We start from the raw sequence: 22,758 nt of genomic DNA on the forward strand, positions 1-22,758 counted from the left end.
TCGTAAAAAAGCCAGATACGTTCGTCCTTCTCATAAAGTCGTCTTGCTCCATCGATCTTCTGTAATATTTCCGGTCCGCCGTTTTCGATCGCCATACCTGCTGTTGTTCGTCTCAGGTTGCAGCCACGGAAGAATTCGAGCCTCAGTTTCGAGCAGCGGGATATCAATTTCGGAATTATTGGCTTATACCAATGCGTAGTGGTAAAGAATAGAACTTTTGGGTACTCCAATCATGCCAATCGTGAAAAGTTTGGTCGCGTTGAGTTCGTCAAGGACATAAGGAAGACATTCCAAGGGCGTCAAAGCTGGGGGACAGCCACGCCAGTATTATTCCAAAATGAACAATGGAAGTTGACAACGATATTGACGTTAAAGTAGCACGTCAGAAGAATAGGTTCGACGGCTAGTTGTAGCGCGTACACTCGAGTCGTGAAGGAAGACATATGAGGTCGCGGCTTGTGGTCAGCGTTACAAACCTGCTCATGCCGCAGATGGTGTAGCGACGACTGCTGCACCATTGACGTCGCCTGGAACAGCCGAAGGTGTAGTAGTAGCTATTGAAAGTCAGTCTCCAACTTCAATGTTCGAAGAGAAGCATGCTTACCTGGCGCATCAACGGTGGCGGCGGTGCAATCCCTAGAGATATGGCCGGGTTGACCGCACTTGTAGCAGGTCTTTGAACCTGCAGCGTTCACTGACCCTCCGTTAGGTGCAGTACAATCACGAGAGATATGGCCCTGCGCATGTTAGATAGGTCGAATAATAACTCATGAAGTGATTTACCAGCTTGCCACAAGCATAACATTTCATAGCTTGCGCCTGACAATCACGAGCATAATGGTTTGGACCACCACATTTGTAGCAGGTAGCGGCTCGGTTGTTCTGTACACCATAATACCCACCCCTGAAGCCACCACGGCCTCTTGGGGCAGGGGCAGGAGCAGGAGTGCCTGCGCCCGCGCCCGCGTTCATACCTGGCGTTGGGCAATTGCGAGCCAAATGACCGACCTGGCCACAGCTGTAGCAGCGTCCACCTTGCGCACCATTAATGCGCAAGGTCGGGCAGTCAGCTTGGACATGACCTAAACCTTGACAGTGGTAGCATTGCTTTGCTGAAAGACATCAGCGCCTTTCCTGCTCTTTGCCTGTTTTCACTCACTTTCAGTCGTCCTAGGAAGGGTGCACTGGTTGGACTCGTGACCAGGTTGTTTACAGTTGTAGCACAACCTTTCGGAGGAAGTACACACTTCTGCGTAGTGACCGACGTTGCCGCACTTGTAGCAGGCTCGACGCGCGATAGAAGACATGGTGTCCGAGGAGGATGGCCTGCTATACACTGGTCAGCCATGTCGAGGCGCATACCACAATGTGCGAAGTTAGTCGAGGCATTATGGATGTTGTCGCTCAAGATCGAATGGTTGGATATCTGTCATGTCTGAGGTGTGAGAAAGGTAGAACATACTCTGCGACTGCTTCTTCTCCCTAATTAAGAGCAATAGTCAGCCAGTTGTCACTAAAAGGGAGAAGAAGTTGGTTCTGGGAAAATGCGCCAGGTGAAGGGTTTCATGGGGCTCACAGTACCTGAACAACCTTCGCGACCTCTTCCTTCACGTCCTTCCTTCGCGCTACTCTTTCCGAAATGTTGCTCCCGAGTACATACAGTAGGATACAGACTTCACACAGTTTTTGCGCAGGGAATTCGAGACCTCTTTCGTGGCCCGACACGTGATGCGCGAAGTCGACAATTACCGAAACCTTGTATTGGTCAGGGGCCTGCAGCGTTCTGGTGCGAGTGAAACACACCCTTTAACACACTTTGTATTTCTCCACAGGCTAGCTCCCCTGAGAGCACGCAATAGTAGCAGTAAATCAAAGCTACACAATTTGAAGGAACGATAAATACCGTGCTTTGCAGTCTATGAAAACAGCAATGATATGCTACCTCTATCTTTCGTGCCTGTATAGAGTCCGTGCACCATCCAAGCAAACTTACAAACGCACCAGTCAAGGAGCTATCACGATGGGCATATGGTATCAGATGTCTAGTCGTTGCTCTTCTCGATGACGGCAGGTGCACTGATGCTGCGGCCTTTGAGATACTGCAGTCCCTCACCACCGTAGCTGACCAGAGGAGATACCTCAACTCCAGTGTTTTCTCCTTGGCTAACAACAGTGGCACCTGCAGCTTGCAACCACTCTGCACCCTGAGTCATGATGTCTTTCTTGCTTGTGTCTGGGTCGTCCTCACCAGTGCCTCGAGCATTCTTCAGTGGAGAAAACTCGCTCTTCCGCTCGACTTCAAGGCAAGCGAATTTCTCCATGGGGAGGAAGGGGAAAACATCGAACACAAATTGCTCGAGTTTGATGCCGTTTGCCTTCTCCGGCTTTTTGCTTTCGCCAGTCTCCGTATCGAGGTATGGAATCTTTTTCTTCGCCACATGGTGAGGCAGGGTATTCATCCAGTCCTCGATCGTCTCTAAGAATCTGAACGAGTAGTAGTGGTTGACGATATTGGCAGCCCTGAACTTCAGCCGATTTTGCGAGTCTGTAGCTTCCGCCATCTCCTTACTGATCTCGGAATATTCGACCACATCAGGCTTCCCGTCTTTTTGCACAATAAGCCCGACCGACTCGTTGGCTGCACGCTTTCGTACAACTTTGGTGGCAATGTCCACATCTTTTGATGCCGCGAAGCCAAGGAACACGGGATCCGCAACCTTGACCAGGCAATTATCAACACAGTAAGCATGAATGTGCTCGATGCCACGTTTCCGCATGTCTGAGCGTACTTCTGAGGTGATCATCGCATTGTAGATACCACCGTTTCCATCAGGTGCAACAGCGACTTTGCCCTTGCTCTCCATCAGGATTTTGCCCTCGTTAGAGATGCAAGGTAGAACACCTTGCTCAAACACAAGCACGTTCTCCTGGGAAAGACCAAAGTAGTTGTGTTCTTTGAAGAACTTTTCTGTCGGCGCACGTGTAGGGCCACTGGTCATGACATACCAGGGTACGGTAGGAGTGGTGTCCTTGCCAGACTGTTTCTGAGCCAATTGTTGGACTTTGGCTATGCGTTCGCCCTGCATTTGGAAGAGAGACTTGTGGCTGGGCAAGCCAATATCAAAGCAGCCTTTCGGATCTGAACTACCTAGCCGTGTGCCTTGACCACCAGCCATAAGAACGACCCCGACTTTGTTCTCTGCAATCAGGGCAAGACCCGATGTGTAGTACTCTTCGATCTTGGTGGGCTCTGCCTCTAGCAAAGATTCAGATGCTTCGACGGGCAGGGGCTCGATATTAGGTGTCTTGTCGTTGTCCTCGTCCGCGGGGTGCAATGCTTTGTCGGCAAGCACATTGATTCGATTTGGGTCAAAGCCTTCCAGCTGGTCGTAAAGCTTCGCCTTGCCTTCCACGTCAAGCTCGTCGTAGAACTTGAAGACATGATCCTGACCAGCCTTCTGGTACTTCTCACGGAGTTTCGTCACATCGTCCTGATTAGGAGCTTGCACAGGAGCCTGCTGGCTGCCCGAGAGATTCAACTTCTCGAGCAGGTTGTTCACCAGACCTGCCATTGTTACCGAGGGCAATGAAAAGCAAATGATGGCTGTTTCTTACACTAGAAAATTGGGAAGAAACATTGGACAACCTCATGGGAGATGTGTTGTTGGATCTGTAACTGACGTGCAGGGGAGCGTAAGCACTGACTCAAACAAAGAGTGCACAAGCATGCCCCGCCAGTTCTGATTCGATGACGTTCAGCTTCGGGTGGCTAAGTTTATGGGCATGCGGTCCCAGTAACCAACGGTGTGTCAAAGTATAGCACGAGTACTTCAAATCGAGCACTGTGAATATTGGTTTCGCAATGAGTACTAGTATGATAGAACTAAAATATGAAAACATAGCGATCACACTGCACCAGTCAAGCGCATCTAATCATGTCTCTGATCGATGAGTACATCAGGTTGCACGAAGCAGCCTCTCAAGTTGTACGTCGAGGAGAAAGAAATTGTTTTGAACCACAAATTGTATTGCTGCTTCAAGTAATATTACCCTCACACGACGCCCATTGTTACAGCCACTGTTTCGCGTCACCGACGTCTGTCACGATTTCTGTCTTCTCTCGAACTGGGATGGTGGGTGTTTTGTCTTCGACGGCCATCGTGCTGAGGTCGATCACGGTAGTTGTTGCGATATTCCTCGTGCTTTGGAGAACGACTCCGAGATCGTGCTCTAGATATCTGTTCCGACCGTCTGATATCCCCCTTGTCGAACACCATCCGGTAGTCTTTGTTGGCACTTCTTTCTTCCTCCCCTCGGTAATGACGCTTGCGCTGTAAATTGTCAATCCCACCGAACCCGCCCCCCTGCGTCTTTCTTTTGGCGTTGGTCGCGTTTCGCCATGTATCAGATAATTTTGACACACTCTGGGAGAAGTCGACGTGTATTCGATGGTCGTCTATCAACACGCCTTGCATCTTGAAATAAGCTTGTTCGCAATCCTTCTGGTTCTCAAACTCAACGAAGGCATACTGCAGGCTGTCTCCAGTGCGTTTGTCTCTGATGATTTCGCAAGATAGGATTTTGCCGAACCTTGAGAATATAAGCTCTAGATCTTCGTCATGTGTTACAGGATTGAGCTTGCATACGAAAAGCACGTTCTCGGGTGGCTTGACTTCGGCAAACGGAAGGTCACCTACCATTTCCAGTGTCAAGGCTTGAGCCCTTGCCTCCCTTTCGCGCCTTAGCTTCTCTAATGCTTCCTCATTCATTTGATTATCTAAATCCTCGTCGTCCGCAATCATGACCGTGGCTAGTTGTGCCTTGGTTGGAGGTGGGCTGTGTTCCGGCTCGACGAGTCCAGGAGGGTCATCGTACGGGTCATCTAGTACAATTGTATGCTTGATGCGGATATCTTTCAGCGGTCGCCCTTTGGTGTCTGTAAATGCTTCGTTGATCGTTTCCAACGTGTCGAAGCCTTCAACTACTTTGCCAAAGATTAAAGCTTTACCGTCGAGGTAGTCAATATGATCGTTCAGTGTGATAAGGAACTGGCTGCCTACAAGTCGTTCATCTGGATCTCGGTCCGAGGCTACTGTTGCCATACTGACAGTGCCGCGCTCGACATGTTTGATCTTGGGGTCTATTTTGACTGGGAAAGTTCTTTTGGAACCTCCTTGCAATACACCCCATATGGAGCTGCCGCCGTCACTTTCTGGTGAGTCTGGGCCAAGGGGATCGCCAGTTTGAAAGGAAAAGTTCTTCTGAACGCTATGCACAGGGGAAAAATTGTAATACTTGACCTTGCATAACTTAAGGAAGTTTTCGCAAGCCTTCGGTGCGTTGTCAAGCAGTAGATCTATGGTCAAATCTCCTAGTGATGTCTCTAGAAGCACGCTCATCTTGAAGCTGCTGTTCCAGACCTCAATAGAGTGCCCGACTTCCTGATGAGTGGTAGGGGACTATGCAGCGACGGGAAATAACGATCGCAGGTAGTAGCCCTTCTCTCAGCATGAGCAACCCTTTGCTGGTCACTGCGATGTGCTGTGAAATCAGAGATTCAAAGCCATAAGTACCGTTTAGATGACTTTCGATTGCTATGCGCGACATTCATTGGAGACAAACCGCGACAAGTAGTGACTTCGCTACACTTTCCAGATGCATCAAGTACTTTTATGGGCTTGCTCCTTCCACTCCATATTGCAAAAGAACACAAGATGCACCTAACAGGATCGAAACACCCGCTTCGAGTTCAATATGGGCTTTTCTAGACTAACGAGATGATTTGAGAATGTCCTAAGCATTGCCAATCGGCATTTAACCTTACTGAAGGAGATGAAATATGAAAAGGCGGCGTGCTACCTCTTTACTGGACTGAAACTTCCAATCACTTCCTGATATGTTTGCGGCTCTGCTCTCAAAACAACCGACCAATGGCTACACTCGCACCGGAATACGCAAATGTACAAGTATGCCTCGATATCGTGGCATCTAATATTGAAAGCCCTGCATCGACAGCCCAAAGATAGTGGATTCTTTCAGGCCTCGTTCCTGATAACATGACTCGTCTAAGGCTTGGTATGCCTGACGTTGTGCATGCAGCTATTTACAGGAAGTATAGTACTTGGCCACAGATATAGGCTGTACCCAGTAGTTCAGCACACCCTCAACCTCTCTTCCAGCTGTGATTTCATCATAGCTTATGGGCAGCTCATGAATGTACAAACTGATCAAGATCTGGACCAGGAGCCATATAGTCTCTGCTTGAGGCTGCAACCCAGGTTCGGATTGCTCGCTGTGATTTAATGTTGAACTTCGGTGTCCCACTTGCATAACGAGTGAAGACTGCCTCAACGAAGCTTCCATAGGTCGTACAAGAGCTTGTCATACCTCCGCCTGAAACTGGGACAGTGAAAGCATGCTGGAAAATATGCATGATTAGCGAATCAGGTGACAGAACTGGGGCTCTCAGGGGCAAGGGCCTGTCGAGGACCGCTTCCAAAATGGTATTGCTGAAAGTCTCACAACGAATGTCTAACACGATAGTTGCACATCAACTCGATGCACGATACACTGAAATCCCCCGAACTGAGCACAGCCATCGACTGACCCGAGGAGCTTCGATAGCGCTAGACGACCTGAAGATACATGTCCACGTACAGACTGACATGGGTGCTTTGTACTCATGTGCTGAGCTAGTGTGACTTCTGCGGAGTTTGAATCGTACGTTTTTCACCAGAATTGCTGATTCTCTCAAAGCTCACAGAAAGATCGGCAGATCTGGGATGGAATCAAATTGTTCTCCGAAGATGCAGAAACTGAGGCCCAGCGTAAAATCTACGAATCAGCTTGGTCCTTCTAGTCGATTCCAAGGACAGCAATGTTGAAGAAATTTGGTGCACTTTGAGATGGTGCAGTGTGTCACAAGTGTCTGGGAGAATTTCTAGACGTGCTAGATCACATTTGACCTGGTGCGAATTCTTTGTGTTACAACAGCTGCACACCTTGTTAGTTGATTTGTCAATACAGTTTTCAATGGGCGCTACTAATTGTCACTAGCTACGAACAGACCACTGCCACATGTGTAACAGAACGCGGGCCGTCGCTACAGACCTTCGCAACAGATTCTAGCGAATGCAGCCCATCATCTGGACTAGGCATGACAGCTCTTTGTACATTCTCTACCTAGTTATCCCTGTTACCACACGTGCAATTGCTCTGATTCAACTTCAGGAGCAAGTCTGATGCAAGAGATCCTCCGCTGCTTGTTTGATCAAAGTCAGGTGCCACGTGAGATCGTCACTCAGATGTCAGGAACGAGTGCCTGAGAAACCATTGATCAGGGTGATGCGACAACATACAAAGAACGTCGTGCGACGTCAGTGAAGAGGGCTTGCTCGATCTTCTTCCTGGCTGGCTTGATAATGGAGCCAGATTCGGGATATTTTGCACAAGATTGTCGAATTACCAGCTAGCCACGTTGTGTGGGTGTTTGCTGCATGATGGTCTGCAGCAAGTCCTGTGTTTGAGATCGACCACAAGCCTTCCTGGCAGACAGCAAACAAATTCTTGCCTGGGATTAGTATTCTCAATATTTCTCCACCCACACACGATTGGGGCAGAGCAATCAAAACATATCCACCCTCTCTCTGTCCTTTTTGCCTGGGACATGTCACTTTTTCTCCACCTGAAACAAATTGTGTGCAGCATGCCCTCGACTGCGTAACTGCATTGACCTTTGAAGGCAGCTATCGAGGTCAAGTACAGCACAAAACAAGTTGGAGAGCATGTGGGCTTCCATGAGCGAGGTCGTATTCGACTGCAGACGGGGAAGAGCGATGGACGACTTATGCAAGAACCTGAGACTGCCAGGGCGTTGCTAATGCAGAAGCATCAGGTTGTCGTAGCGTTCATGTGCAACACGGATGCCTACTTTGCGCAACAAAGACAAAATCTCACGACCAAGTTTCAGTGACGCCACCCATCAGCTTCTCTGACATTGCCTTGACCATTTCGGTGTTCATTTGAGCACCTCGGACTTTAATCAGCATGACACATATCGAGCTCATGACGATGTGGGTTGGGCCAGTGAGCAAACGTGTTGAGTTCCTGACAGGGCCAGGTTCTTAACTATACCTTCTCATACCCCTGTCTTTTCCCTTCCGTTTCTGATGCTCCTGACCCGGACGTACACTTGGCAGCGAAGTCGATCTGCAGACGGCTTCTAGCTCCTAGGTCATCCCAATCATTAAGTGATAGTCACTGAATATATTCCGAGACCTGACCAGGTACAATCCGTCATTGGTCATCATCAGCTCCTTCTCGACCTCCCGTTCGTCTCGAATATCGAATATGGTATGTCCTCCGCTTGACAAGTGGTTCGAATGCTAAGTGAAATATTCAGCTTACAGCAGGCCGGCCATACGATGCGCTCTATCGTCGATCAGGCCAAGCAATGCTTCCAATGCTTCATGAGCAACTCATTCCAGACACTTATTCTTCACAGTACTCCAGCAAGAGGGACACCCCGGAGCTTGATCTTGAAGCAAAAGCGTCTGTATCACATCGCAAACGTGTGCCCGTGGCCGTTAGTTTTGTTGTCTCTCAGGAATTTGACCAAGACAGCTGATATTGATATAGTGTGATAGATGTCGAAAGCGTAAGATAAAATGCAGTGGCGACCAGGGCGACGGCACCAGCTGCGATAATTGCAAAGGTGCGGGATGGGATGGTTGTCAGTTTCTGAGGGTTAGTCATATCATCTTGCTCATCGCCTGATACTAACATGTCAGGTACGCTCGTCACTGCTGGACTGTCATCCCACAATAAGCACTGGTCGCAGCTGGCACAGCCAGCACTATCATCCGTACTCAAGAGGCCGTAGTATCCCAGCAGTCCAGCAAGCAAATACTTATATCCAATCAACACCATTTCCGTATTCGACCTGGTCTAATGGCGTGGATTATTCTGGGATGCACGCGACGAACACTCTACCTTGGAATCCCAGCAATCATGCATCAGCGTATTCGTTGTATGAATCAGATAACGGAGCGTCCTTTGTGACACAACCGCCATCATATATGCTTCCAGATCACGAGCACGCAACTAGATCGAACGTAAGCTATATGAGTGCAATGCCTCGAACATCACAAAGTTCGATGTGGCTAGACCAGCTACACAGTGCATCAGTATCGCAGCAGAATACGCAAATGTCACCTGTTTATCCCCTCACACCAGCCGACAGTACCAAGTCTTATTCAATGTTTGGTACCCATGTTGGACAGCATCAATTGAGCAACGAGCGCATACTGTCCTTGGGGCGCGCCCACACTCCTATCGTTGCCACAGCATTACCACCGATTCCATCTCAAGAACGCGATACACCACCATTAAGTGCGGTTAGCCATCGCTCATCTCATACTTGGAATACAGATACTGCATCGCATATCAGCAATGCTTCAAGCAGAACGAGTTGTGGTGGAAGTCAAGACCTTTCTGTCGGGCAGTTGACGACTTGCGAGGAGCAAACGGCAATTTATCCGTATTCAGATGGACCGACCAGCCAACATGTCAGCATACCTGCATCAGCGCTTCCAATCGCTACGGACAGCAACGATGACGAACAACCACGCCTGCGAAGCATATCTTCTCTCAACATAGAACTATCGTCCACTGAGCCGCCCGGCCTTGCTCTCCATACTCGTGCTTCAAGAGACAGTTTGCGGACAACATCACCAGTCAGTACACTGTACGGGTACAGCAGCGGTAGCAGCAGAGCCTCACGACGCTCACATACGATGCTCCCGTCAAGGCTGATGACCAGTGGCTTCGCGACAAGCTGGAATGTGCCGCAGACTTCTGGCTCCAGAAACAGCTCATTGGTTGGCCAGCAAGCTGCTGAACCCGACCAATTTTCGGAGCACCAAGGCTCAACAAGTTCACTGATAAGTATGACACCATACTAATGCCTGCACCAAACAGCATCTGCTCTTGTATCATTACATTGCAGATAAACCAGCTTTCGGGTCTTCTGCTAATACCTACTCCCCTAACAATCGGAGTAATGATATTCGGTGTTGTGCTCAACAGAGTTGCTCACACCACAGCACCACGTCTTAAGGATTTGGTATGTGGTCAAAAAGTGTTATAGTTATGGGAATGGCTCAATCGGTATCACCTGCTTTTGAGAGATTGTCTCACGGATTTGTACAATATGAGACGAAAAGTAGTATTGCGTTATTGATAGCTTACGAATATTGTGGCTTTTGTCCTTCATAGGGGACGCGATGGGCAGGGGTCTTGGAAAATGCTGGTCACAGTTGTTGACAGATTTGGCTGAGTATGGCCAATAGTGTGCAGGCATAAAAAGGTCTGTGTGAAATTCATGTAGCATTAGCAATCATCTCGAAACATTGGGACGTGCAATTGAAGGCTCCGTATACCTCGACCGATTTCAACTGTCTTTTGTCAGTGCGCTGATCATGTCAAGCTTGCATTGCGATCGAATGTGCGTGGTTCTGAAGGATTTATGCATTTGCGTTGTACATGCTCTTGTCAAGTGGTTCATCACTAAGATATGCCTGCAAGTAGATCACGATCTCGGTCGCATTTGAATTGCTCCGTTCAGCTCAACCCTCTGCAGTCGAGCATGACTCAGTTATCTTGCAATCATCAACCACACAATCTCCTCGTCCCAATGACCATGAGCCATTGTTCTTGTTGCGGGTCGGACCACGAACGAGCATCAGACCTCCCCATTCCACATCGCAAAAATAGCAGACAAGATAGGCGTCACCTCTATTTCTTGTCCTTCTTAGCAGCACCCTTTGTCTTCTCAGTGCCTCTGAACTTCTTGCTCCTATTCTTCCTCTGTTTTCTCTGTTGCCTGGAAGCCTTCTCGATCTTGGTTGCATGTCCCACTCTGACCAGTCGGTGTCGTGGCTCGAATTTCTTCATGGCTTCAACTGAGTCGTAGATCAGAGCAAAACCTGTAGTCTTGCCACCACCGTATTGTGTTCGCATACCAAAGACATTGATCTGATCGGCGTTGGACTTGTAGACTTCGGCGAGTTTGGCTCGAAGGTCGTTCTTGGAGACATTGGCGCGGTTTGGGTGTAGGACATCACTGGTTGCGGTCAGTACTTGGGCCTGTCGTGGTTGCAGCTCAATCTCAACTTACAGGACCATCTGCTTTCGCGACAGGAGTCTGTTTGTGATGAACTTTCGTGTTCGAATGGTGACCGGCTGGTCAGCGCTCGATGGAGTGGCCATGATTGCTATTGTAGATGTGGTTCGAGGTACTCGGCGTCGACGTTCAAATGGTCAAAACCCGCACAAACGTGAGTGGCTTGGCAAGCATTTTGTCGGCTAATTTGCCAAAGTGGTGATCGCACGCCAAGATTGCTTATGCTCACGTGAACGCGAGTCGCTGTTACCCTATGGCAGCCTTAGGAACGAGGCTTCAACAAATTAAGCCAGACATGACAGCTTTTCTGCACTTCTGATAAACCGAGCTCTATACCACAGTCACGGTTTGAAGGCATCAAAAACCACGAACTGCTCCGTTGACGTGCTTACAAGCAGATTTAGCACCTTGCTCCGCACCTACGTCGATGCAATAAAGACTCCCGTCTATTCTTGCATGGGGGATGAGCCAGCTCAATCCTCACGTCTGGCTAGCACATAACTTACTGCCAGCCATGGACACTCTGCTAATAAGATTTCACCGCCAGTACATGCAACAGATTTCGAACTTGACATATCCGCCGTCGAAGCTGCTGCTAGAGGCTGACATACAACATCAGCTATACAAGCACTTCTTTGATGGCCCTCTAAAAGGCCCACCTGCATATCAGCGAAAAGTCCTCAAACAAATCATTTCGCTCATTGAGCGCGCCATTCTCGACCCCGAAGAAGATGTAAGAAAGACTGCTTGTTTGCTGCGTGGCGTGGCTTGTGTTTCGTCTTCTGCGTTGCTCATTGTGCTACTGACCTCTTCCAGGCCGTCTCCGACCAACTAATGGAGCATATGGGCTACTTATCTAGCCTTCCGCAAGGCGACCCATCAGACCAAGCATATCAAACTCAAATCATCACCTATACACTTCCAGAACCACTTGATGCATCTCCACCACCTCCTCGCATCCTCATCGAGGAAGCACCAAATCTCCTTGCGGCAGGCTCAAATGTCGGATTTAGAACGTGGGAGGCCAGCTTACATCTCGCGCAGTACCTTCACTCGAACCCGGACCTGGTGCATGGCAAGAAGATCATCGAGCTTGGCGCTGGGACGGGCTTGGTGAGCATCATCTGTGCTGGACCGTTGCGTGCAGACTTCGTGCTAGGAACGGACGGTCTGCCTCATGTAGTCGAGAGCCTGGAGAAGAATACCTATCGCAACCGGCATCTGCTAGTGAATGCTAATAGTGAGCGTTCCAATCTTGTGTCCAAAGTCCTTGACTGGGGCGACGTCGACGACCTCGAAGACAACCTGGCGACCGATGATGGACTTCCGGACTACAACCTGATCCTAGGAGCGGACATAACATATAGTCCTGACGTGGTCCCTGTGCTCGCTCAATTACTCAAGATTTTGATTTTCGATATGTTCGCCGACACAGGGCTGGAGGCTTTGATCTCGGCAACTGTAAGGAACGGAAGGACATTGAGCATTTTTCGAAAAGCGTGCGAAGAGCGAGGCTTATCAATTGAGAATGTAGATTTGCGCTGCTCGAGTGTGATGGAGCAGAAAGGCTTCTTCCACGAGCAAGCGTTTCCTATTGTGTTGATGCGAATTCGAAGACTTTGAGTCTATACAATTGAGCCCCATGCTAAAATAGATACAGTATTTTCGGCGCCATAGACATTTCCCCGACCTGAAACGAGGTATTTCCTTGCCATCATAAATTCAGAGTACGATACGCCATAATTCTGCAGCTCGACCATGTTCCCTAGCACTTCATAACGGATGCGCCTTCCCACGTATCCTCTAACTCCATAGCTATGCTCTTCGTGGCTCATATTAATCCTAATTCATATCGACATCATCGTCGTCAACTCCGTCTTCCGTCTCCGTGGTACTATCTCGATGTCGGCGACGACCACTGGTGTTCGCACCAGGATATCCTGCTGAGATGTTGAAGCCATCGTCGAGTTCTTCGCCACCCACAACTCTTCCTTCGGTATCGACTACCTCGCAGAGCTCCATAAGCGACGTGCGACTGAGACTTCTAAAACCATCAGTACGGACGACACGGCCCCAGTTCATCATGCAAAATCTGGCAGCTCGGTTCTTCAACCACTCTTCTTCGGTACGACCTGCGCGCTCCCAGATAACAGCGGCATGCTCGGTGTCAATCTCGCGGGATAGACGATTGACACATAAAAGTCTCAATTTCGGCATATCGTACAGGTTTGCTAGAACTAGCATACCAGCGACGTCTCCCAGATCGCGACAATAGGCCGTATTTGACGAGATGTCATCGGTATACAGATAGTAGAGGAATGCCCGCACCACGGAGTATGGCTCTGGAATGTGGAGCTTGTTCGTTTGATATTCAAGCATTTTTGAGCTCAGTAGTCGCTTGAAGTGTGGCCATCGAGCTTGCAGAATAAATTTGTGGACATGGATTGGTGGTGGGATGTTGCTGCTCGAGCTGTAGCTGGGTCGGGCAACAGGCGTGCCAAGTCCGGAAGAACCTGCCACAGGAGTAAGTGACCCCATGTCAGATTCATCGTCGTCCAACAGCGATCCATCTGTTTCAGCAGTAATCTCAAAGTCGACCATACTACCTGTACTTGGCGGCTGATCGAACATGGCAGCCAAGTCCTGACCCAGACCAACACTCGCTGACGAAATTCTTTCAGCTGCCAGAATGCGATTCTGTTCCGACGATGGTGTGCTGTCGTTGCCTAGCAGACCATATCTCCGGAGGTCGATTGAGAGGACCTCACTCAGTTGTTGCTCACCACCTGCATTGCTGTTTCCTTCTTCTGTGGGTGAACCTAGTAGCCAGACTTTTGTTCCATCCTCGTTCATAGTGCAGTAATGCCATTTGTACCCTGGACCAAACAATTCCGGTCCTTCCACGAGCTTCTGCCATCGCATCGAATCCAGCTCCAGGGTCGACAAATTGCAATCACTGTGACGAATAGTCGCAGCAGGAGACACAAAATCCAAAAGCGCTCCACTAGAGCAGACGTGAAAATGCGTCCCTGAATTTTGCATAGGCACGTAAGGACCCGACAAAAATCTCAGGGTGGAAATAGCGCCAGGTGCTGTTGGTCCACCTCTTCTCGAACGTATGTGCACACTTGTAGAGTTTGCTGTGTAGGACTCGGTTCTAGGGTGGCTGCCGAAAGGGTCAGCTCGTCCATGTTGTCCAACAAGAGGAGGACCCATCCGTCCAGTAGCAGTCCCACATCTTGAGGCGGAGCTGCCTTTGAGGTCTAGCCACCAAATTTCGGACGAGCGTTCCATGTCCATGCCTAGTCCACCGAAGACCCATAACCGACCACCCCATACCCATGCAGTATGATCAAACCGCTGCACAAACGTCCAAGTTTTTGACCAAGTCCATGTTTTCAGATCGAGGTAGCATATATCGTCCAGGATGTAATTCGTTTCTCCTGTCAGGCCTCCTATGATGAACAGCTTGTCCTCGTAGACCACAGCAGCATGGCGAGCTCGCCCCTTTGGCACCACTCCGTGCACCTCAGGCTGAGTCCAGTGATGTGTCTTGAGGTCCAGGATGACCACATCTGACAAGTACTCTCGATGCTCGTTCTCACCACCATAGACTAAAAGCTTGTCGCCTTGATACAGAGAAGCTGAATGACCCATGCGCACGCCAGGTATGTCGCCATAATTGTCGACAAGAGCCCAATTAAGCGACTTTAGATCTAATCGCAAGACATGGTTGTAAACCTCATCAGTAAACTGGTCGAAGCCGCCGAATGCATATATCTGGTCATTTCCGCAATAAGTCACCGATGCATTGACCAAGCATGCTGGTTTCTGACCTGTGGACTTCCTGATCATTGGCTTCTTGGCCTCTCGGTCGCCGCCTCGAGTGCCAGGCTTGGCGGGAGTTGTCGGCATCAAGTATGATCCAGTTGGTGTGTTCGTGGCAGATCGTAATGGTCCGGTCGGTGCATTTGACCAACTTGCAGTGGAGGGCTGAGCAGCGAGAGCAGTAGCCGACATATGGGACAAAAACTGTGGTTGTGGAGTGACTGGGGAATTCATGGTATAGGACTTGAGGCCGCTTGTTTACGCTAACTCAACACATGCTTTTTTGTGAAAAGCGAGAGCGCTGGATATTGCGCGTGGGTCGACTCTGTGAAGTGATAAATTGAAGCCCAAGAAACAGAAGGAGGTGACAATAGAAGTATTGAAAGTCGCAGTATTCGTAATGTGTTGTACGCGTATCAAAGTGAGGCTGGATGGCAGAAGATCGTCAACCAAGAGTATGGACTGGAAGTGAAAAGCGAAACAGTGATGCTTGAATCCCTAAGCGGACAAAGCCCAGAATTTTGATGGATTTCAAGCGCAGGAGGCCTCGCAAAAGCAGGAAAGCGCCTGTAAAGGCGGCTGGCGCTTACGCTGCAGGAGTGGCCAATGAGGTGACACGGTGGTTGTCGTCAAAAGATGTCCTACTGCCCCGCGGAGTCTGCAAGGCTATCTTACAGCCTCGAGCAGAAGAGGGCCTAGAAACGTTGCCCTGTTAACGACTAGCTCGTCAACAATGGCATAAGAACGTGCTTTCCTTTACAGAACTATTTCCTCTGCTTTTTCTCATAACCAATTCCTCTCTCAAAACCCCCTCTACATCAAAAGACTATTCTTGCTTGAGCATTGCCTAGACAATCCATTAGATCTTACTACGCATTACCAGCTAGCTTTGATCGCTCCTCGATTGCTATAAAGCCTTGACTCTGCAACACTGGACTCGGTTATTCAGTCAATCCAACGATTTCAGTGGACCACAACGAAAAGAATACTAACCACCAACCAATAGCTTTTCTCAGGACCCATTCAGTTGAGCATCTTGAGATATCACTGAATTGCTGGATTCCAAGCACAGAATCTTCAACGACAAGTTCTGATTGCTTAATCGACCACGATACTAACCCCTCGAAGTCTTCCCTGACCTTCGAGACAACTACAGGACTACGGTCGAAGCATTAGTTTGCCCATTCGACCATCAATATCACACACAATGGCTACCGCAGTGCTATCAACACCACTCAAGAGCCATCATGGCATTTTCAACACCAAGACAGCAGGCGGTCGCATGCCTCTGACACCTTCGCCTCGACCAAGAACAACCAGCCTGGCGACAAACTTCTCAACCAATTCATCACCTGTCACACCTGCCGTAGAGCGATCGATACACAAGCGCGATGGCTCAACAGCTTACTCACGATCAATCACACGATCTGTATCGAAGTTCGCCTACGCACAATCGCCGAAATCGAACATTGCAAAGAGCAAGAGACCACCAAAGCACCTTGATCTAGGAGTATCAGACTTCACACTGGTTGGTACTGGTCCAAGCACAACAACGCCTTCGCGAGAACGAGCCCGAAAGGATGGCGCGATCCGCTCAAGAGCAGGAAAGACCACAATACGTCTCCCACACCAGACTGGAGATCGGTTCATTCCCAACAGAACGGCAAGTGAAGGCCTTGCTACCGCTGGTTCTGCCAAGTTTGACGAGAACTCTCGACCAAAGTCCAGTGGTACTGAGACTTCTGTGCTCGATGGAGCATTTGGCATCTCTGCTCGCGGCGCAGATGGAGACATCGCTTCAGCTCTCGAGAATATGGGTCTAGAGGACGAAGAAAGCACAACTGTCCGACCAAAGTCAAGTGCGTCGACTTATGAGTCTACTCTAGCTTCCGCTTGCGGCATTTCAACGAACCAACGCATCCTCGCCTTCAAGCCTGCCCCACCAGAGTCATCAAAGCCTATTGACCTCCGAACACAGTACAACCGACCTCTCAAGCAAGCTAGCGCTCAGTCAGCTCAGTTCCGCCGACGCATTGCCTCTGCACCAGAACGTGTCCTTGACGCTCCTGGCCTGGTCGATGACTACTACCTCAATCTTCTTGACTGGAGCTCTCAAAACCAGGTCGCAATCGGACTAGAGCGCAATGTATACGTCTGGACCGCAGAAAGTGGCACAGTCAGCCAGCTACTTGAGACTCCTGCCGACACATATGTCAGCAGTGTGAAATGGTCAGGCGACGGTGCTTACGTTGGTGTCGGTCTAGGTTCCGGAGAGGTGCAGATCTGGGATGTCGAAGAGGGCACCAAGCTCCGCAGCATGTTTGGTCACGAAACTCGAGTTGGTGTCATGGGCTGGAACAAGCACACGTTGTCAACTGGTGCCCGATCGGGCCTTGTTTTTAACCACGACGTCCGAATCGCCAACCACAAGGTTGCTGAGCTCGTTTCTCATACATCCGAGGTCTGTGGCCTTGAATGGAGATCTGACGGGGCCCAACTTGCCACTGGAGGCAACGACAACCTCGTGTCCATCTGGGATGCCCGATCACTTGCTGCCCCCAAGTTTGCCAAGAAGAATCACCGTGCTGCCGTCAAGGCACTTAGCTGGTGTCCTTGGCAACTCAATCTTCTCGCTACTGGAGGTGGTTCATACGATCGACACATTCATTTCTGGAACACGACCACTGGTGCTCGTGTCAACAGCATCGACACTGGATCGCAGGTAACCAGCCTGAAGTTCAGCAACCACTATCGGGAGCTGGTCAGCTCAAGCGGCTTTCCTGACAACTCCCTCAGCATTTGGAGCTATCCTACTCTGGTCCGAAACGTGGAAATTCCAGCACACGAAACACGAGTGCTGCACAGCTGCTTGAGCCCAGACGGACAGATGCTAGCCACTGCAGGTATGTACTCAACCTCCCAAGAAATATTGTGCTCGAGAGACTAACGAAGTTTGTCTAGCTGCCGATGAGAGCCTCAAGTTTTGGAAGGTGTTTGAACGAAAAGCGGGTGTCGGTGCCTCGGCTTCGCGAGAAGGAGGAATTGGCAAGGGAGGCCAGTTGGCCAAACAGATGACCATCCGGTAACCCACTTGTTTGTCAAGTTCTCATCTTTTGGCGGCACTGCGTTCAAGCATGGCGTTGGTGGATCACTGTATCAATTTGACCAGTGATGACGGGCGTGACGAAGCTATAATGTCTGACCGGTTATTGAACATGTGGTTGAATGTAAGCTACGACTTTCTAGCAAGACTGTACTCGAGTAGTAATCACTGATGAGTGATCACGACCATGCAGGAGATATTCCACGTTGTGATAAGTGGATAATACGTTAACCAATAACCATGATTCAAATTCTGAAACGTAGCGTACATTTGTTACCAAGGTTAGAGATGTTGCTGGTCTAGCTAGCGTGTTCTGTGCCTTCCAAGAGCGCGAGTATCTGGAGTCGCTGATCGAGAAATTGTCGGTGATTGGGCGTGCTGCTGAATTTGGTGCGTACGCCAACAGAGTCCTCCACCTCTCTACTCCTTCGCATGCACTCCCAGCGACAGAAAGCGTGGGCGCGTAGAAGTCGTCCAATGCTTGGTCTGGATCGATCACTAAGTTAGCTTACTACTATCGCCCCTTGCGATCCAATAGCAGACCACGAGCGAGGTGATAGCTGCAAGCAGCTGCAGTTTGTCACCACATCTACGATAACGCGTACCCAAGGAGACGGAACTGAAGCTGGATTAGGCGTGCAGTCGCTTGGCTAATTCGGTGATAGCGCGCACGTTCCAGCCGCCGTGGAGAGTGCAAGTTTCCTCCGCGCCGTTATTGATGTTGGCGTCCACCATTCATGTTCGATCGCATCAATCTGGCAGCGCCAACGACTCGGGCTCGAGGGAGCAACCCGCTAGCTAGTTAAGGTCCCGAGTTGTGTGCCATGGTGTCGGTGCGAAGAGGATGAACCACTGGGACATTTGCTGCGGATCTTGTCTTCATCTGATTCTTCAACTGTGTCACTCTTTCCAGTGCTCCATCATTTGCTTACTTGCCTTATTGCCCGAAGCTGTCTTTTTTCTACGAAACTGCGTGCCTGCTCATCATCTCTGCACAATATTAACACGATCCTAGTTTACAAGTTTGAGCCGCATCTCGCGCCGGCTTTCCTGCCTGCCAGCATTCTGTAAGCGCCCACGCTTCGCCAACAGTAGCGGCATATCCTCTCCTGCCCGCCGCATGCATACTCGTCCTGCCTAGCTCGACTCAATGCTTCCAGTTGTACATAGCTGTGGCTAGTAAGACTCTTGAAGAGCACCGTGTCAACCTTGTATAACCTTCAGTCGGCTCACGTTGAAGAGGTGGAGCACCAACAGCTGCAACAACAAGGTCATTGACGCGGCAAGACTGACCGGCCTCGAGATACACGACCGTCGCTTGCGAGACACAGGTCCTGCTCTGCAAACAGCAACCACTGCACAACAATCTTTCCTACGCGCTGTCATCCCATCCTCTATCCTCCCTGCGGCACTACCACCCTAGTGAAGTCTGCCCTCTTCTTGATTGACTGACTTAGACTGCTGGTTGCTATTCATGTCCTCGTGAGCAGTACTGACTTTCGACATGTCATTGCTCCTCGCATGAGGACGCAAGAGCTCCCCGACTGCTCGAAATAGCAGAGCTGTTGTCTGCAAGTCATGGCTGCTGTCGAGGCTCCATATGCTGCTGAAGCTTTACTGCCTCGCAGCTTCTCTCCAGTCCCGGACTCGCCCTGGCCAAATTCCGCCATGACTCCCAGCAACGGTGCCGCGCATAACGATATGTATGTTGCTTTCCTCACCATCTTCAAGCAAGCACTCACTAGACCAGATTTCCTCCGAATGGCATGAGTGGTCGCCATCTCACAGTCCAGCCTCAGTCCGAAGAGGCCGTCACTCCCTCGGATATTACTGCTCCTTCACCATCCACCTCCGAGACAAGCACTGTCTTTACCGACGTTGATGGAGAGGAGGAGCCACAAAGCGCTCTACCACAAACAATCAAGACCTCTCATGTGGCGTCCTCCAATCTCAGCCTCAACCTCAACCTGTTGAGAAGCCCTGCCACTAGCTTGAAAGTATGCCTTGCTCCTACGTAACTCACTCCGCCTGCTCTAACCGTCATGTAGATAGATACAACTCCAATAACAGACCCGTACACCGAAGAAGACGAACCTCCTCAATCCGTTATTCACGTCCCTTCAGGCTTCAGTCGCTTCCACCAGGGACACGGAACCCGGTCCTTCTCGCGCTTGTCACAGAGTCATGTAGCTCCACGTTCAAATAGATCTGCCAGCCAATCCAGCTCCACCTCAGCACATTCGTCCAAGACAGAGCCTGCCGGAGAGCCTCTCCCGCCTCCGGAGCGACCAAGCACAGCTGCTTCCACCACAACAGAGTCGACAGCGCCATCCGAGTCAACACTGCGTCCCGAATCAGAAGCAGAAGCAGCGTCAGCTGATTTTAATACCGACGTAGGTTCATAAGCCTCTCTTCTAGACGTGACTCTGATCATATATAGCAACCCACCCCGCAAGCTATGGGATCTCCTCTCCAAGCCCCGAGTCTTGCCTCAAAAGATTGGGCAAGCACTCCACGAGCTCAGACGCGTCAAGAGCTCTCCTTCAGCCGTCCGGGCTCAAGCTTAGCGAGTATGCCATTAGACCTCTTCTGCGACTCTTCACTAAAGTTCACCAGGTATTCGAGAGGGTGATGACGATCCTCGATTAGATCTCGATGCGGCTACTGAAGCCTCGGCCGACGACCTGGAGGCTGCTGTCCGCGAAAGACTGGAAGCCCGCAAGATCGAAAGTGAAACTCAGTTCCTGGAGGATGCTCTTGCCGAATGCTGGACACTTTGCAATACTTTGCAGAGTCTCAGTAATCGCCATCGAGTTCGCATGTTCTTGACAGGCCGCTCTTCAAAAGGCAACATGCACGAGATGGCATGGAAAACCTGCTGGAAACTCTGTCAGAATCTGTACGAGGCAAAAGACATACATGCAGCCAGTGGTACCAAAGCTACATTAAGTCTCTGCCGTGAGTTATGTCAAGCCTTGTTCGACGTACGTATACGTAAGGATGATACTGCGGACTCAGTATTACGAGTAAGCTTCGAGCTGAACAACCATCTTTTCAATACTCACGACAGGACCCTGCCCGAAGCCTTTCGCGAAAGGACCCTCGAGTTCTATGTCACTTTGTGTCATCGACTGATGAAGCAGAAGTCGAAGCTGGCACAGGAGTCTGATGCACTTTTACGAACATGCTGGACTCTGGCAGAGATGCTGTTTACTCTCAGGCAAAGCAGGAGGGAGAATCGCAGGCCTGATCAGGAGCTGCTAAGCAATGCTATGCAAGCTTGTTGGGACTTGTGTGATCTGTTTCGTGAAGGCTGGACTCAAGTGCGACCTGATCGAGGAACACCACGCGCTACCCAGACGACTTTCTCCGAAGCAGTACAATTGGCTAAGCAGGCAGGATATATCGAAGATCAGAATAGTTTAAAATTCACCCCGGAGACTCCAACTACAATTTTCGACGATACTGCCACTATCTCGCCCGATGAGGCACCGCCGCCACCCACCATCTCCGTAATGAACAATGGCATTCCGCAGTCTGCAATCTCGACCAAGTCCACCGCCTCGGCACCCCCCGCCTTCCCAAGGCCGAACACTACTCAGAGAATGACTCGTGTGGTCGCGCGTCAATCTCAAAATCGCTGGGGCAGTATCAACGAGGTTGTTGCTGAAGAAGATACGCTATCGAGACCAACCAGCGCCCTGTCTCAGTCTTCCAGAGCATCCTCCAGCCATAGGTCAGTCGCTTCCTCAATCCCGTCTTCTCAACACACTATCACGACGCCTGCAGAAGACCCAAGCCTGACATTGTTGAAAGCTCTGTTCGTGCGTGCAGCAGTGCAGACAGGTAGAGGGTTCGCACCAGATCCGAGGAACAACACTTCGGGCAATGCCATGTATACATCTCTTCCATTGTTCGTCAGATCTCTACCCGACAATGCTTTCGGTAACCAGGAGAGGCACAGGAATCTACTCGAACACTACAAGAAAACAGTCGCTCAGGATTCAACATTCAAACATCTGGGAACCACAGCAATGACTATCGGCCTCGGAGCCGATCCCGAAAAAGGCAAAGAGGATATTGCTACTGTTCTGAAGGGAATGGTTGACAACACAACCGATTGGAGTTGGCTAAGAGACTTGTTCAAATATGGATATGGCTCTTACGTCGACGAGATCATCATGAAATCCAAAGAGGTTCCTGCTGCGCCTACAGTGGCGAAGACGCCCAAGGACTTGCCAAGAGGCATGGGCAGGAGCAACACAATTGCCAACAGCAATGGCAATCTTAGCACTGGTAACGAGGGAAAGAAAATTTCTCCATCACAGAGGTAACAAACCCGTGTTACAGCGTCTCAGAGGCTGTCGATCTACGTGTTGAGCATCGATTCTAATGATCTGGATGAGAACGATCCAGATCATTTCAACCACTGTCGTCTTTTTGTTTGTACGAGATACCAATGGCATGTTTTTTTGTTGTTTAGAGCTTGTACAGCGAAGGTGTTTTGGGTGGCTATCTCGGTCGAAAACTGCTGTTGATGCATGGCACGAGGAGTACGAGATGAACTCTCTAACGTCCTAGTGTGGTTGAGCGAGCTCATATCCGCTCAAGAGCGAAGCTCCAAGTACATATATATTATGCTTCA

General features: G+C 49.9%; 8 protein-coding genes across 8 annotated transcripts; 4 read left to right on the top strand and 4 right to left on the bottom strand.

The window, feature by feature from the left end:
• Positions 1-2,042: 2,042 nt before the first annotated feature.
• UAP1 (UDP-N-acetylglucosamine pyrophosphorylase) lies at positions 2,043-3,572 on the bottom strand (the record flags this gene model as incomplete). The annotated part of the gene is given in 2 exon segments (XM_064901087.1): positions 2,043-2,991; positions 3,007-3,572. The coding sequence occupies 2 exon segments, from the start codon at positions 3,570-3,572 to the stop codon at positions 2,043-2,045; spliced, it is 1,515 nt and encodes a 504-aa protein (XP_064752163.1).
• A 516-nt stretch (positions 3,573-4,088) lies between these two features.
• cyp6 (Peptidyl-prolyl cis-trans isomerase-like 4) lies at positions 4,089-5,399 on the bottom strand (the record flags this gene model as incomplete). The annotated part of the gene is made up of 1 exon (XM_064901088.1): positions 4,089-5,399. The coding sequence occupies one exon, from the start codon at positions 5,397-5,399 to the stop codon at positions 4,089-4,091; it is 1,311 nt and encodes a 436-aa protein (XP_064752164.1).
• Positions 5,400-10,794: 5,395 nt separating this feature from the next.
• Positions 10,795-11,268, bottom strand: LTR64_006761 (uncharacterized protein; the record flags this gene model as incomplete). The annotated part of the gene is made up of 2 exons (XM_064901089.1): positions 10,795-11,122; positions 11,177-11,268. The coding sequence occupies 2 exons, from the start codon at positions 11,266-11,268 to the stop codon at positions 10,795-10,797; spliced, it is 420 nt and encodes a 139-aa protein (XP_064752165.1).
• A 428-nt stretch (positions 11,269-11,696) lies between these two features.
• LTR64_006762 (uncharacterized protein) lies at positions 11,697-12,805 on the top strand (the record flags this gene model as incomplete). The annotated part of the gene is made up of 2 exons (XM_064901090.1): positions 11,697-11,915; positions 11,999-12,805. The coding sequence occupies 2 exons, from the start codon at positions 11,697-11,699 to the stop codon at positions 12,803-12,805; spliced, it is 1,026 nt and encodes a 341-aa protein (XP_064752166.1).
• A 219-nt stretch (positions 12,806-13,024) lies between these two features.
• LTR64_006763 (uncharacterized protein) lies at positions 13,025-15,244 on the bottom strand (the record flags this gene model as incomplete). Its single annotated transcript, XM_064901091.1, is given in 2 exon segments — positions 13,025-13,413; positions 13,429-15,244. 2 exon segments carry the CDS (start codon positions 15,242-15,244, stop codon positions 13,025-13,027), a joined length of 2,205 nt encoding a protein of 734 aa, XP_064752167.1.
• Positions 15,245-16,217: 973 nt separating this feature from the next.
• slp1 (WD repeat-containing protein slp1) lies at positions 16,218-18,096 on the top strand (the record flags this gene model as incomplete). The annotated part of the gene is made up of 2 exons (XM_064901092.1): positions 16,218-17,913; positions 17,972-18,096. The coding sequence occupies 2 exons, from the start codon at positions 16,218-16,220 to the stop codon at positions 18,094-18,096; spliced, it is 1,821 nt and encodes a 606-aa protein (XP_064752168.1).
• Positions 18,097-18,144: 48 nt separating this feature from the next.
• Positions 18,145-18,580, top strand: LTR64_006765 (uncharacterized protein; the record flags this gene model as incomplete). Its single annotated transcript, XM_064901093.1, has 2 exons — positions 18,145-18,237; positions 18,377-18,580. The coding sequence occupies 2 exons, from the start codon at positions 18,145-18,147 to the stop codon at positions 18,578-18,580; spliced, it is 297 nt and encodes a 98-aa protein (XP_064752169.1).
• A 1,111-nt stretch (positions 18,581-19,691) lies between these two features.
• LTR64_006766 (uncharacterized protein) lies at positions 19,692-22,447 on the top strand (the record flags this gene model as incomplete). Its single annotated transcript, XM_064901094.1, has 5 exons — positions 19,692-19,816; positions 19,864-20,110; positions 20,162-20,506; positions 20,554-20,683; positions 20,730-22,447. The coding sequence occupies 5 exons, from the start codon at positions 19,692-19,694 to the stop codon at positions 22,445-22,447; spliced, it is 2,565 nt and encodes an 854-aa protein (XP_064752170.1).
• Between the last annotated feature and the right edge of the window lie 311 nt (positions 22,448-22,758).

The sequence above is a fragment of the Lithohypha guttulata genome (genome assembly GCF_036872675.1).
Source record: "Lithohypha guttulata strain CCFEE 5908 chromosome Unknown scaffold_5, whole genome shotgun sequence".
NCBI lineage: Eukaryota > Fungi > Ascomycota > Eurotiomycetes > Chaetothyriales > Trichomeriaceae > Lithohypha > Lithohypha guttulata.